Source organism: Hyalella azteca, unplaced genomic scaffold (genome assembly GCF_000764305.2).
Source record: "Hyalella azteca isolate HAZT.00-mixed unplaced genomic scaffold, Hazt_2.0.2 contig8309, whole genome shotgun sequence".
NCBI lineage: Eukaryota > Metazoa > Arthropoda > Malacostraca > Amphipoda > Hyalellidae > Hyalella > Hyalella azteca.
In genome coordinates this window covers 53,356-69,029 of record NW_025938406.1, presented here as the reverse complement: position 1 = coordinate 69,029, position 15,674 = coordinate 53,356, and the positions used below count along the sequence as shown (strand labels likewise).

At 36.5% G+C, this 15,674-nt stretch overlaps 1 protein-coding gene across 1 annotated transcript in view; it reads left to right on the top strand.

The window, feature by feature from the left end:
- The window catches only part of LOC108666189, a 48,523-nt gene that overhangs the window by 25,345 nt on the left and 7,504 nt on the right, over nt 1-15,674 (top strand). The window contains exons 5-8 of the mRNA XM_047881548.1: nt 5,456-5,607; nt 10,980-11,124; nt 13,973-14,103; nt 15,204-15,363. Of these exons, the coding sequence (XP_047737504.1) occupies nt 5,456-5,607; nt 10,980-11,124; nt 13,973-14,103; nt 15,204-15,363 (588 nt within the window). The remainder of the gene's footprint in view (nt 1-5,455; nt 5,608-10,979; nt 11,125-13,972; nt 14,104-15,203; nt 15,364-15,674) is intronic.

The window sequence follows — 15,674 nt, the reverse complement described above, 5'->3', positions numbered from 1 at the left end:
TTACAAGTAGAAATCTTGCGCAGTATTTGTTAAGAATAATTGATACCGTCTCTTGCAGCGATGAAATTAGATAATAGAACAACGATTACGCGAAATGCATTGCAAGGAACTTTACAGACATTAAACTCCGTTAAACTTTGTCATAGCAACAATAATTGAATAACTTAGAGCACTTTGAGTTTCACAACATCGCTGGTTATACAGTAACTTTAATTATTTCTTACGAGCTGAAAAAATATTCAAAGAGAAATGTCTTGAATCATAGGATCTTTCTACCATAAGTATTCTCATTGGGTTAGGTGAAGTTCATGATAATAATTACTGTTTTTTGTCAAAGGAAATTTTATAGGATCAAAAATTATTGGATACGCCTAAATATATACCTAAAAATTCCGATGACTGAAATTAGCTCTTAAATCGGCAACTCAACTGATAACAATAAGCTATTTTAAATAGATGCGTGGATTCATTGAGTTGCGAAGTCATTTTCACCTCGGCCTTCCAACTCCTGATGGGGCATCTCGCCGCTGCTTTGCAATATGTGATCGGCCAATGAGAGGAAAACCTTCCTGAAATTAAACAAATAATTTACACTTGACCAGGCTAAAATTTTCGGAAAAAAACTTTATAAAATTAGTGATTATACCCCATAGTGTGAGATAATGTTTAATCTGCTGGAAAATAGCTAAGTCAATAAAGGCACGTTGGTTAGGGTACCAAGATGCTAATTTATATCAAAATGCTCCCAACGAAATGCATGGAACTCCTGCATATCCACATACCGTGTATAAATTGAAAGAAAAAATTATTAATTAATTCGACATACTTTGCCTAAATCGTTCAAGAGTCATAATTTTTTCTTGCTCTAAATTTCTTTCGTATTTCTTGCAACCATGTTGAACTATTTACCAAAAACAACCGTGAGCAATTTTGTGCATGTATTTCACTGGTGATCGTTATCAGTCATTCTATTGCGGAACAACCAAAACTTCCATGATTAAGGCTACATGGCAAAATTTTTCTGCAGACTACAATGCACTCGCAGTATTCTGTGTTCATGCCTTTTGAATCACCGCAGTCAAATTGCCAAGTTTCTCTTCAATAAATGTGCATAAAGATACTTTTCAACTTCAAACAAATGCTAGCCAGAACCACAATATCTGGGCAGCTTATCGGCAGCCATGTTTCTCTCACATTCATCCCTCGGATCGCGTGATGAGTGGACCAACATTTTCCGTCACAGACGCGAATGCCATAGGAATTTCACGAGCCCGAACGATCTCGCTCGTATTTCGGATATGACGAGAGGATAGCAATTCAAGGGTTTTTTATGAGACGTTAGATGCAATTATTGTGAGTCCTTCGTCGACCATATCGCCCAAAAAACTAACGGATTTGATTGCTGCTTCATGGGCATTACTCCGCTTTCTTGACTCTTAAGAATGAAACTCGCATTGGTAGTTCGAAATTGTTGTTGACTCGTCCGTTTTCAAGTGGGAGTAAGGAAACAATTGCTGCCTTACTAGCCAATAATTTTTAGACTAAAGATACCAAAGTATTATATGAGAAACTGGAACAGCTGCGAAGATATATTCAGTGAGCTCTGCAATTACAATGTTCATAAAATAATTGATTTTACCAGTTCATTGCATCAATTGTTTACTACATTTTTCTCTTATTTGTGTTTATCTCAATTTCTATTATCACGGATGACGAAAATTTCAATCAAATTTTCAGAACAGTTATTGCAACAAAAAGCACTGGTAATTGTCGAGAGAATAGCTTACTAAGAGTATAAACCTCTAAAGTTTGCTGACTCATTTCATTGAATGTAGACAGGTACAGGAATGGACATTTTTAGAATTTCTCGTATACGTATATACAGATGGCATGGAAAATCGTTTTTTTTGGGCGTTTTTTAGACGTTCTTGATTTGATCGCGTTTCGTCGTTTTTCCAAGGGGCAACTCGCTCCTGACTTCAAGGCCCCTTCCAAGTGGCCACTCGCTCCTGACTCCAAGGCCCTTTCCAAGGGGCCATTCGCTCCTGATTCCAAGGCCCTTTCCAAGGGGCAACTCGCCCCAGATTCCAAGGCCCTTTCCAAGGGGCAACTCGCCCTTTGATTCACTTTCCTGTGTTCTGATATATGAAATTAAGAAAATTTCGAAATTTTTTCCACGATTTTTGCTCGCATTTTTTTCAATGAAACATTATAAAATTTTGTTTTCAATTTAGAGATCCATAGTTCGTTGGAAATTAACCTGGTACTCGTTTTTAAATTGAACGCAAGGTTTCGATTTCATACCTCCTAATAAATGCTCCATAAAACCTCATGTTTTAGAGAATAACTTCCCGTGTTCCTCTTGGAAAGCGTTCACATTATAAAAAATTTACCGTACGTTGCAGGACTAACTTGGACCGCCTCATTAATAAGAAAAATTATTCATATTAATTAATATGATTAAGATATGGTCATTAAGATAATAAGATTGGAAAAAATAAAGGACAGTAACCTGACTCATTCACTGTAATTTTTAATCTAACATAGATTGATATAACAAATTTTCTGACGAACTAAATTCATTAAGTATGATAAAATTATAATTTTTAGTCCTAATATTGTTAAGCTGCCTTGAGAGACAGTTTGGGCTATATTAAAGCTAGTTATTAGGGTGGAGCTCTAATTGACTTCTTCGCGTTAGGTTTCACTATAATGCGGAAAAATTTTTATGTGCAAAATAAGCAACTTGTGAAAAACTTTAGACTCCTAGATTAATTTTTTTTCGATTCGTGACCCGTTAGAAATTCTCAAAAGTAAAAATAAAAAATAGCACATAAATGGAAAATTGCCTTAAAATTCCAATGGCGTTTTTAGAGGACAAAATAGGCAAAAGAAAAACATCATAAAAACCCCTCTAAAATATATTATCCAAGTTTCAAAGCTTCGCCTCATAATCTTCATTATTAGAAAATCCCGTAAGAATATGAGGGTAAGGCATATACTTGTCCATATATCACAATTTTACTTTAAATAATATTTTTTTAAAAGTGAAAACTATTTCCAATTTCTAGAACTCTAATATTATCATCTTCATGGTCAGATCACTCAGAAATTACTAGCACTCCTACAGTTGTAACTTTAGTAATTATTTTAGACATAAGGCATCAGAACTCTCTTTCCAAATCATTTTCGACCTAAATATTGAACTACAAACTACTTGACCTATATAGTAAAAATGGCAAAGTGTTGATACCTTCGAAACGTAATCCATGAATCATTTAAAAAAAATCGAGTCCTCTAGATATTTATTTTGAACCTACAAACTAGTTAAGAATTCAGATTTTCCCCATAAATTTTAGCAATTAGCTAAACGAAATTATAGCATGGGAGGCATCTTCTATGCTCTGCATATAGTCAATTTAATGAAATCTTCTGTTGCTTTTCAGCTTATGTTTTGAGTAAGTGAAAAATGACTAAAGTTGCATACGGTTAAGATACTTGCTTAGATTAAATCATTTTCGTCCTGAAATATTGATTTTCTAGATGTTAAGTTTCGATGCGAGACATATATTTCGTATTGCAAGGAGACGTCCTCAACAAAAACATTTAAATTTTACTTCAGCTAAGAATTTCGTTAGATTGATGTCTTGGAATAATAAATTTGAAGGAAGAGAGATCTGAACTGATTGTTTAAAAGAAAGTGCTGCGGGACTACTCGTTTCCCCGTTGACTCTTTTCTTAATTGCTGACTCAGTTGCGCAACACTACTTAGACCGCTTTCATAATCGCAATGAAGAGGTGAAGTCTGGAAAATGAAAATACGACTTTGTAATGAAGTACAATGCAAATTTCCCACCACTGATTGTCAGACTGCAAAGATTAAGCACGATCAGCTCTGAGGTGGGCGTTAAGTTTATTTTGACCATCAGATAAGCTGCTGATCCCGACTTGCGCACTGATTCTTTTCCTATAGGAAATTTGGATTCTTATAGGATATAGGATTCTTGACTCAGACGCAATGGAGGGGTAGTTGCATGCGATAGTGGTGAGATTTTATTTCTTAGTGAAATATCGTGATTTTTGTGAATATAATGGTTTGTCATGTGTAGGTATAGTTTTGTTTTTGTTTTCTGTTGTAGGATCGCGCGTTTATTCTCGAAACTCCGTGCTCTAGCTCTCTCCCCGCATTGTATCTCTCACTTCGCAATTAAGCTCTCCCCCGCATTCAATTTGGCAATTCGTTTAGTACTTATTTCGCATCTCTGTAAAATCGCTAGTTTTGATTTGGTTTGTTTCCATTTGCCGTTTATCTATAAACAATTTAATTAAGCTTGATTTTAGTTATCAATCCTTTCAGTCCAAGCTATTTCAATTAAGCCAATAGGGAAGTATCTTTCAATTTCCGGTCATCGGTGGGCGTGACAATTAAGACCATCCGAACTATGTGACGCAATTGGTTATTCGAGAATTTAAGACTAATTCGTCACAGAAAATAACGATCTATGTAAACTAGTCAAAATTCTAGCTCAAATATGAACTAGAAATATTACATGGCTGGACCCGACCTGTAATGTCGCTGGGCGACAGGTAAGTTAAATACTCACAGGTTGAGACAGCAGGCCACATGAAAGTTGAAAGTTTGTCAAGAATACGAAATACACGAATAAGAAGGTAGCGTAGCTCACAGTGCTGTTGGCAAACACTATGGGACTCATTTGATCCAACAGTTGCCGCCCAGTTGCAGCCTCCTGCCAAGCTGGTGGCCGATTTGTAGGACGGACGGACGGACGGACATGACGAGCACAATAGCGCTTTTTCTCCATAAATGAGCATTTTGACCTCAAAATCCATGAGCAGTACAGCTCCGGATGTGGCTCTACCAGTGAGGCTGGTTTTCTGGAATCACGGTCATTGAGTCTATAGATTTCGATAACTAATTGCTAATTAATTCACTTATTCCACGGTTCTATAGATTTTGTTCAAGGATTAGTAGTGGACAACAGCACTGATGGTAGATCTGTACAGGGGCTTGTCTTCACGGACCGCTGCATGGTGACGCCCGTTTAGAAATGTGGATGAAAGGCTTAGAGGGGTTGATGTGACAATTTAAGCATCGAGTAATGCGTTACGAAAAAAAATATAACTCAGTACTCACTGCAGTGAGTGACAGAGAGCGCATTTTCTCGTCGACGAAAACGTGAAATCAGGGACAGACGGACGGACATGACGAGCACAGTAGCGCCTTTTTTCCATAAATGAGCAAATGCGCTAAAAAGTGCGACCGACATTTTAAAAAAAATTGCGGTAGCTACAACTCTTTTTATTACCTTTCCTGAATTAGTATGAATGATAACGAGCTGACGTAAAAGCAGCTCCTACAAATGAGCATTAATAATTGAGAGTGTTTTAGGCAACAATTCAACCACAATAACTTGAGTGGTTATTTATCTTACAGTGCGGCCCCTGACGGTACAGATCTTGGGGGCGGCAGAGCCCGTGTCTGCGGGGCGGCCGTACGAGCTGGTGTGCCACAGTGCGGGGGCACGGCCCCCTGCCACGCTCACCTGGTGGCTCGGGGGGCAGCTCCTCACCAACGCCACCACAACCGTGAGTGTATTATCCTATAGAACGCGTTAGCAAATGATAATTCTTATGAATTTCTAGGTATTGCCTAAGTTAGTTCCTAGGAATTTTTATGTATTGCCTAAGGAATNAGCCTGTAGAAAGCTGTAGCAAATGATAATTCATATGAATTTATATGTATTGCTTAAGGAATGGTTTGTTCGTATAGGTATTACATGTGCACCAGCCTGTAGAACGCGTTAGCAAATGATAATTCTTATGAATTTATAGGTATTGCCTAAGTTAGTTCCTAAGAATTTTTATGTATTGCCTAAGGAATGGTTTGTTCGTATAGGTATTACATCAGGAATTTTTAATTTCTAGGTTTTGCTTTAGTAATTGCTGAGTCATGGGATGCATTTTGGGAATAGTTAATTATTATTAATGGCTGATTGTCTAGGCGATCAGCTGATATGAGCATTCACTATATGCATATATAGGATCCTTTTGTCAGCGGTTATCTCATTGCTATTATTACAAACATTTCAGTGATTGGGTACAACTATGTGAGAAAAATAATCAAAATTCAATGCAATATTAATGGAAACCTTACCTGATCCATAGAGCATTAATCTCTACTGTTACCTCCGAGTCTCGATTAGAGAAAGTTGCTTCGACCTCCGTAAATCTCATGTCTGGTTTCGAAGTGGGTTCATCTTTAAATGTTGAAAATCCGGATACAAATTAAAGTAACAGTTTATCATTTAAAATTGTATATCTATCTCTATCGTGAATACTAACTTTTAGGGAGCCCCTAGTAGTGGGCTTCTGTCGTCCAGCAATTGCTCATTGGATCATGATTTCCGAATCGGATTAAATAATCAATTTCTGATCAGCTGAAATGGAAGAAATAACTTATTCAAGATAATTTTATCAAAATTATCTAAGATTTGTGTACCGCTGTAGGCAACATTTGACTGGTAGCGATGTTAAGTTTGAAAGAATTCCTGTAGTTAATTTTTATATCTCAATTGTTTTAAAATTCAACACAGAGAGGACGTGTTCATCTTTCTGATGCTTTTCAGTTGGTAACTTTTGCTCAGACGGAATCCTGAGCGAACACATCAAAACTCAAACGATCATAAAATAATCCAGTAAAGCTTGATAAGGGTTTACCACAGTTACTACAAAAAACAATAGCAGATTTTTTAAGGTATCGTCATCCCTGTATCTAATTTTCAAACTTTTCTAAAAGTATGTTGTTTATATTCTTTGTTTTGGGATTTTTAGGTATCATTTTGTTATGTTTCATTTGTGATTGCAAATGTACATTTTTCAAATATTTGTCTATTTTCTGGCAATCTGTGTCATTTCCATGCAGAAAAAAATACTTGAAAGAAAAATTTCACGGATAATTTTGTTCACGTAGAGAATTTTCCGTTAAATTTAGACATTTTTGCAGAGACCTAATAAGATTATCGCCATTTAAGTACTGGAAATGCGGCGTTTCATGCATTTGGTGAATTTATTAGAGGTACCAGGGCCTATACTTTCGAAAAAAGTTAAGAGATCATAAGTTCATCAGCCAATCATTGACGGCCTTTCAAGCAAAATCCACCAATCATAGACAAGAAAATAGAGCGTAAGTACTTACGTTCACTTAGCGAATTTTAAAAGTATGGCCCCAGCTCGGTATAAAAGTGTTCGTTAGGAGGGTTTTTTCAATTATTTCATACATTTTAATCTCTCTTTTATCCACGAGAGTCACACTTTAGCACACATTCCGCTCCTATAACTGAGCATTAATAATTGAGAGTTTTTTAGAAAACAATTCAACTACCATAATATTCTCCGCTATATTGATTGAGCTCAAGTTCTTATGCAATTAATCTATTTACACTATGTACTTCTCATAAGCATTACCATGAATATTCAGTTTGTTCTTATTTATTCATGAGCAAGGCAGGCAGCATTCATCACCACATACCAGACAGGATGCATGTCGGCAATAAATGAATTGGGAAAACGCCTGAAATATTACAGCAGCACAAAGCTACAAGCGCTGGTCTCTGCCACGGTGCGGTGTTTGTTGTTCGTATTCCTGTCGCGAATTCCTGGCATGTGCAAGGAATTAAGACGTGTTGCTTTAGGAACAGAATACAACGTCTGAGTCTTCCAACAGCAATTTGAAATGTTATTCTGTGACATTAAAGTTGAATTACATCAGAATAGAAAGCCAAGAATAGGAATATTGACGACATTCCTTTTATATGGTAAAGAATATTTACAATTTCGTAAGATTATTTACATCACAAATGTTTGGTTGATCAGCATTGCACGTCTCAAACAAGGGAAAGTTGAAAAATTTGAACACGGTCATTAATTAGGACTTTAGGGAGCAGTTCTCTAAATTTCCAAACTGCATTAATAATTAGCACACTACCTATCACTTTTTTCGCTCACTGAATTTTTTACGAGGGCAGTTAAGTTTCATTCTTAATTTGAATTTAGAAACAAAAAAATTGTATGAATTTTCAGTGATTTCATTCACGATTGAAATTAGGAACATGATCTTGGACCGTTTTGGATCATTCCAATTAATTGTTCGTGTTCACTTTTATTGCTGCATGGAGGAGGAATTATTGTGTGAACTTTCGCTATATATATTATACATTTCACTCAGAAGCATTTGTAACACAAACTAGCAATCACATATTTTTGCGCCACATTCAAAAAAATACTGCTGAAAAATAAGAAAAAGCAAAATTTAGACGTACGGTAAGGAAATTGTATGCAATTGTATGCTGAAATTGTATGTATCTTCCGCCATCAAGTGAAACTTTGGGATGTGATTGAAATCACTCAAGAAATGTACTAAAATGTTTGGAAGTTGTTAGCGTTTACCGGTGCACCATATATGCACCGTAAGTCTACATGGAACATTGGCTCACTGACTCGATTCGACGTTAAAGTGGAAACTTTAAATATAGGCAACAGGGCTGAAATTTTTATCAAATCTGCAATTCCGTCAAATGCAAATTTTCAAATGGTCTAGATAAAGATTAAATGCGTTAAGAAGCGTTCATAAATTTTCCAATAGTCTCTTTTTCTAATGACTATCAATCAAATGATTCTATATTTAGGATTGTCCACCAATAATATTGAAAAGACATTGCAGGTGGAAATATTTTTATTCTTAGCATTACCGGAAGCAGCAATCCTTATAATAAAATTATTCCTCTCAACAAAATATGTTTTATTTCAATTCGGACGTCACCGAACATGGTTTGCTTCTCTCTGAAAACAACGATATTAATTGGTTTCATGATTCATGAATTATAATTAATCCTTCAGGATAGGAAAGCCACAAAAGTTCGCAGCCTACGTTCACTAATTAATCCGTTTGGGAATAATATTCTTGGTGCGTCGTGTTTACCGGCCGCCAGCCTCCGATCGATGCCCTGATAATGAAAGCCGGCATTTTGTGGCGTGGCGGCCTTAACTTTTTAGTGGGTACTTAGGGTCATCCGAAATCCATCACTAATGCTAGGCTCGAGAAAATTGATCAACGGAACGAGAGAAAATAACATAGCGTGCGATGTTGTCCCTGAGACTTACTCTTTTATCCCGGGATGAGGCTCACGACAGTCACTCTGGTATGCCGCAACATCTGAGACTTTGCGCGGTCACGAATCTCAGTTAATCATACATTGCGTAATCGCGAAATTCATTTATAGTCATGATTTGCATGGACACGAAACTATCAGTTTGTGCTCGTCACAAGTGCGAATTCACTTTAACATTGCAAAAAGTAAGATGTATTGGCAGAAAAAAATTCTTCAATAAAATAACACAAACTAAATACAATAACGAACTAAAAAATTTGAATATTGAGCTCATAATAAAGTCATGATGCTTCAATTGATTCAATTCAAGATGCCACTAGATTCAATAAAGGCTGACTCGTATGCTGTTCTCTCTCCTTGCTCAGCGCCTCATTATCAGCACCGTCACAGCGATGCACAATTTCGAGACAAAATTTACCGTCTCCGTGGCTTCCCAACCACCAACCACCAACATAAATTTTAGATGACACCTGGTCGATTACAGTCAAATTTTTTACGTTAGAGTCAAGGTGAAAGACCAAGTCTTCTGGCGAAACGACCTACAGTTTTCCTCATTTTCAAGGTGTATTTTTCCAGCTCTATTACGTCGGCCAGCTGTCATCGCTCGAACGACTCTCGAGAAGACAATCCCATTTTTCAGTGTGTATCATTTGAGCCCGAGAAATGCCTTATTTTCTGCTTACTGCTGATCTGCGCGTCCAATTTCACGGAGTCTCACTCGAGAATTCGGTGCCGTTACTTTCCAGTTCCATGGCGCGACCATAACGTGATTCCCTCTTCTCTGTTATTGAGAATTAGCTAAATTAAAGCGTGATCCTCGGCAAATGAATTTCCTATTGAGTGAAGGTCCCGCCGATGGCCGCTTGTAGTGACGCCAACAATTGTTTTCAAAGGATTCTCTGCGTCTGCCTCACACTATAGGGAAATAGTATCATTATTCCTATTACAGTTGGAAATTTGAGATTTGTAATCAAATTTATCTTGGGAATTGTATACGTTTAAGTCTCAAATCTATACATTTTGAAATGGGTTTGGTTGATTTTGATGATACAAAATGATTTCATTTACAATAATATCCAAATCAGGTATATACGCAGGATAGGATTACTTCACTGAAATATTTATTTTAAAAATAAAAAAAATTGAAATTGACTCATTACTACCTACTTCCAACGAAATTCAAAGCGATTTCACTTTCATTATTAATTATTTATATTGTCAACAAGGTCATAGACGAATTTAACACAAGCAATTTCTTAGACGATTTACAGAACGATGAAAATATTCAAGGACATGAACAAGTCGGTTGAAAACTTTCATTCACAACATAGTCGGTACTGTCAAGTTACAACTATCCTGGGATTATCTTTACCGAATACTGTCCAATATTTCATGTTTATTAATGAATACCTAAGTGATGCTTCGTTTCTAGGCTGACCGTTTTTTAATTTTCTACAGATTGTGACAAAAGTTTACTGAAATTTATAATATCTCAAGTAACTGAAACAATGTTTAAATCTATTGCAATATTAATAACAACCGAGCCAAGAATGTACTGAAACTTAATGCAAAACAAATTCTCATTTTTTCGGAACGAGTGAGTACATCAATACGAATACAGGAACTTTTTTCGAGTACTCTACTGTCACATCGCGCATTCTCTAATGTTTACTGCCGCATACATCAAATATCTGCAGCCGTAACAGACTCTGCTTCACAAAATTAGTTCTTGTCTTCTGATTTGTTATTCTTGAGATGAAAAACATTGACAGAAAAGTTCTCCTCACACAGACGGCGAGCTCGGGCAACGTGACGGTTTCTTCTTTGATCTACGAGCCGAAAATTGCGGACTCCGGACAGCAGCTCCGGTGTCGCGCAGAGAGTCCCGTCATCCCTCATCCTCCGCTGGACGATCACTTTGACATTATTGTTTTCTGTGAGTAAATGTAGATTTAGTTACAATTAATTGATGGTTGTTGCTTGCAGGCATGCTGGTAAGTTATGATAATCCCGGGATGAAAATGACGAATTTTCGCGTACATAGGAAAACGTGTCGAAAATTTCCATTTCCCTCATCATTGCTATTCGGAACAAAATACAATATTATTTGGAAGGGTGGCAGCAGTAATTCCTAACTTTTAATTATATCGCCAGTATATGTTCGACATGACTAGTCGACCAAAAGATAGAATAATAGTTTTTCATTTAACTGAAACACAGCATTGTTTGTTTTGCGTTAATATACGTATTAAAATAAATAAAAACCTTATGAAAATTCGTTAGAGCACTAATGTCTCCATCACTCTCGCGTCCTATCGTTGTTCTATCATCAAGCACAAGTATAAGTCATAAGCTTGGTAGATTCTCGGTCAAGGCTGTTAAATATTTTCTACACTATAGAGCTAAACACAATTTTCTCGGCTGATCAAAAGAATGGATCGGAAGTCTATAAATTTTCCGTGCTTCTTTGTGAGCCAATATTTTTTTAGAATAGCAAATACGTTGTCTCTTGGAAAATGTACGGATTCTGAGATATTACTGATCCGACGGTCCACGCTATTAACATGCATCTTCATCTCATTTTCATTCGCAGTTCTTCGGTTATTGGGGTAGATTGTTATGAAGCCCACCCCTAGAAAAGTTTATTGATTCCATATTTGAATCAATAAATTATTGTTAATGATGCATTAAAATAACAAATAATAAAACTATATTTGTTTTTAAAAAAATTTTCATGAAAATAGAATCAAACATGAAAAGTTGATGCCCTATACCAATGTTGAATTATTATCGATAGGAGATTTGCAGGCAAATAAATTGCATTGTTATTCTTTTTCAATGGTTGCATGAAAATTCGCCACATTGTTTCACAGCTTGAAGGCAATAATTAAAATTTTATTTCTATGTATAATTGAGATACTAAATGGATTTTAATCTTTGAGGTTATAGATTAGGTATTTCAATATGATTTTTATGATTATTAATAATGAAATATGGCAAGTCAGGAACAACGTGCGGGAGTTACGCGTAACACTTACATGTGGAAAAATTGAGGGAGAATATTCTCGAGTTATCCGCTGGTAAAGAATAGTTAAACATAAAACAATAATTATTTTCTCATTCAATTTTAAAGCTCATAATCTTTCTATCGGTAAGTTCGATCATGACACCTCAATAATTATGGACTCATACATATTGAAGAACTTGAACGTTTTGAAAGAAAATTAGCTCATTTTAGTAATCTCCCTTAAACTTTAACTCTGAAAATTAACACGAAAGCACAGAATTATACTCATGCCCTAGGCCCTGCAGCTAACCACCATAAATTTCACCTCCTGCTATCATAAGTTACGTAGGAACGCACTTGTGCAACGACCGCATGCTCTGGAAGACCGCTTATGGCATGCATTTGTCCAGACGCGCGCTTACAGCATCGTTGGATTTAAATCATGAAAACTTATTATGGGGTAAACTTCTTCTGCGGAGAAGATTTCAATTTATGATGAAAATATATGTTATTAAATTATGCTTCACGACAATTTTCTACAAGAATAGGCTGAAGGTGAGATAATTCTTCAGTTTTTTGGGATACAATGCGAATATAATATAAGTTGAGTTCATGGAGAAGCCAATAAGCATGGCGCTGTCTTGAACTCTGTGATCTATTGTCAAAAATACAGCTTTGCAGAGCCGTACAAATCAGGCCTCCACTCCTATATAGTAGCTGCGCTGTAATTTCGGCTTCGTTCAGAGTCTCCACTTACTCCATTACTCAACCTTCAGCGTTGTGTTTAACCCCTGAAATATGCCGTGAACCTGCAGCTCAAATATCTTTATCCGTTAATAATTTCTTCACTTTAATGGCCCGAGTACTAGGACTATAAATCTCAATAGGCAAATAAAGTGCTTGTCTGTGAGGCCGTTTCCGCAAGCTACCAGTGTTGCGTGTGCCGATGCATTGGGCAGTGTATGCCAAAATGCTCATTGTTTTAATGTAGATCTTGAATATGAATTTCTAGATAGACTACAGCCCCATGTTTTTCCTGTTTAGATTATTTTTGTTTTATTCCGAACTAACATTCTTCAAAAACTTTATTTCAAATATTTGGATTTTATTTTTCCTCGTCTGCTACAAATAACCTAATAGTTTGGAACTACCAACAGTTTTTACGCATCGTCGTTGTAATTGAAATGGCACAATCAACTCCCATTTCTTCTCCTTTCAGACTCGACACCTACAAAGCAAATATAAAATAAATTACTGAGAATTTAGTCTAATCTCCATTATTAGAGAAGAAAAAAATTGGTTGAATAGCAAACGGCTTGAAGCAAATGAAGTTGTGAAGTGGAAAATTGTATTGTTATTTTATTATTATTTCTTCTGCAAGTTTATTTATCATGCCGTTTTAATCATCTGTGTTTATTTATGATAATTTCAAGCAACTGTTCATCTATTTTCTCATTATCATCCGATGGGTCAATGCTAATGGATGAAGACATGTTGAGCTTAGTTTATTTATTTAAGTGCGAGAAGCACACGTGCAAGGATATCATTTAGATATTTAAATAATATGATTCATAATCATTCAGAAATTATTCAGAGTTTTCGTATGAAACGAAATCAGAATGTTTTTTATCAGTACGGGAGTGGTCTTCCATTGTTCAATAAATAATATGATTCATATTCATTCAGAAATTATTCAGAGTTTTCGTATGAAACGAAATAAGATATATTTTTTATCAGTACGGGAGGGGTCTTCCAATGTTCAATTTGCACCCTGCAGATACCCCCATCGTGCACTTGGGGCTCGGCAGTTCGTTGAGCCCTGACAGCATCAAGGAGAGCGAGGACGTCTACTTTGAGTGCAACGTTCAAGCGAGACCCAAGATCTACAAGGTGGTTTGGTACCACAACGTAAGTCGAACTCTTTAGTCCTTTTGATACACTTAGCTTTAGATTTACGTCTCCATCTCATTAGTACGCGACGTCCGCAGTTTTTCCGCTAACATTCATGTATTGATCGATTTATATTTTCTGCTCACCATTAACAGCATAATATATCCCTGCTTATATCATTCAGTTTTTTTATTTATTGACATATTATCTGCAATGAATGTCAAGTCGAAATTTACACTATAATATGTTGAGCTCGGCCTTGATGATGAGCGCGGCGAGTGCACTACCTGGGTGAGAACGAGTGAATTATATATAATTTACTACGAAAAAATCACATTGTACAAAATTATTGAGATTAACTAAATTTTAAAAGTATTGGAAATACTCATCCTAGAACTCGAAGTCCAGTGTGGATCGAGGATTCACACTCGATCAGGAAAACGAAATAAAATATAGGTATGGTATTTACATAGCAAATAAGAAGATAATGCATGAGCTCTTGAGCACAAACAATCAAATTTAAAGCCAATGTAACAATTCAAAATAACTAACAATATACGTTAAATACACACATAAAATTAATGACACAATACTTTATCGTTTTGGGTCCTGTAACTAACATGACTTACAGTTGATTAAATGCTGGCGGGTCGCACCGCACTTCACTTGCTCGAATTAAATTTGAACTTAGCATCCCGAAGAAATAATAATCAATAAAAGGAGCATTTAATATATATAAATATTTTATCCTTTATCGCTTACACGTGACTTCATTACGAGGAAATTATAGACTGAAATTGATCTATGTTGTTGTCTCGCAGATTAAATACAATTTTTTTTTAATACAGTCAACCATATGAGGAGTAAGTTACGATATAATATTTCCGCCAAATCACGTTGGACTAATTGTAATGTTTGCTAGAATATTTCGTTATTGCTCGGCCAGATATACTGCCGAAACAAAACAATAACATTTTCCATTATTTGCCCAAACACCGTCGTATAATTACGCGACCATGGAGGCGGAAGCACCGAGTCAGCGGTTATTAGTGCGTAATCCATAACTTAATACACTTATTATCCCCAATTAATGCAATCAATTGTTTTGTGTTGTGCAGGGTGACCTGGTGAAGCACAACGTAAGCGCCGGAGTCATCGTGAGCAATCAGAGTTTAGTGCTGCAGCGCGTACGTCGCCTACAGACCGGCCTCTACACCTGCATCGCCTCCAACAGCGAGGGAGACGGAGAGAGCAACGCGGTCAACCTCAGCGTCCAGTGTACGTCTTGTGTAGGATAGTCTAGTGTGAGATAGTCTAGTGTAAGATACGTCTTTACGTCCATTGTGGGATACGTCCTTATGCCCGGTGTGTGAGATACGTCGCCAATACGGCCAGTGTGTGTGAGATAAGTCGCCAATAAGCCATGTGTGAGATTCGTCTGTACGTCCATTGTGGGATATGTCTTTTTGTCCAGTTTGAGACAGGCCAGTTTTACGCGCGTGAGATTCATCTTGGTTACACACACTTCGAATGAGTTCTTGATCAATTTGCGATTATGAGGTTCCCAGCATCTTAGGGGCGATGTACTT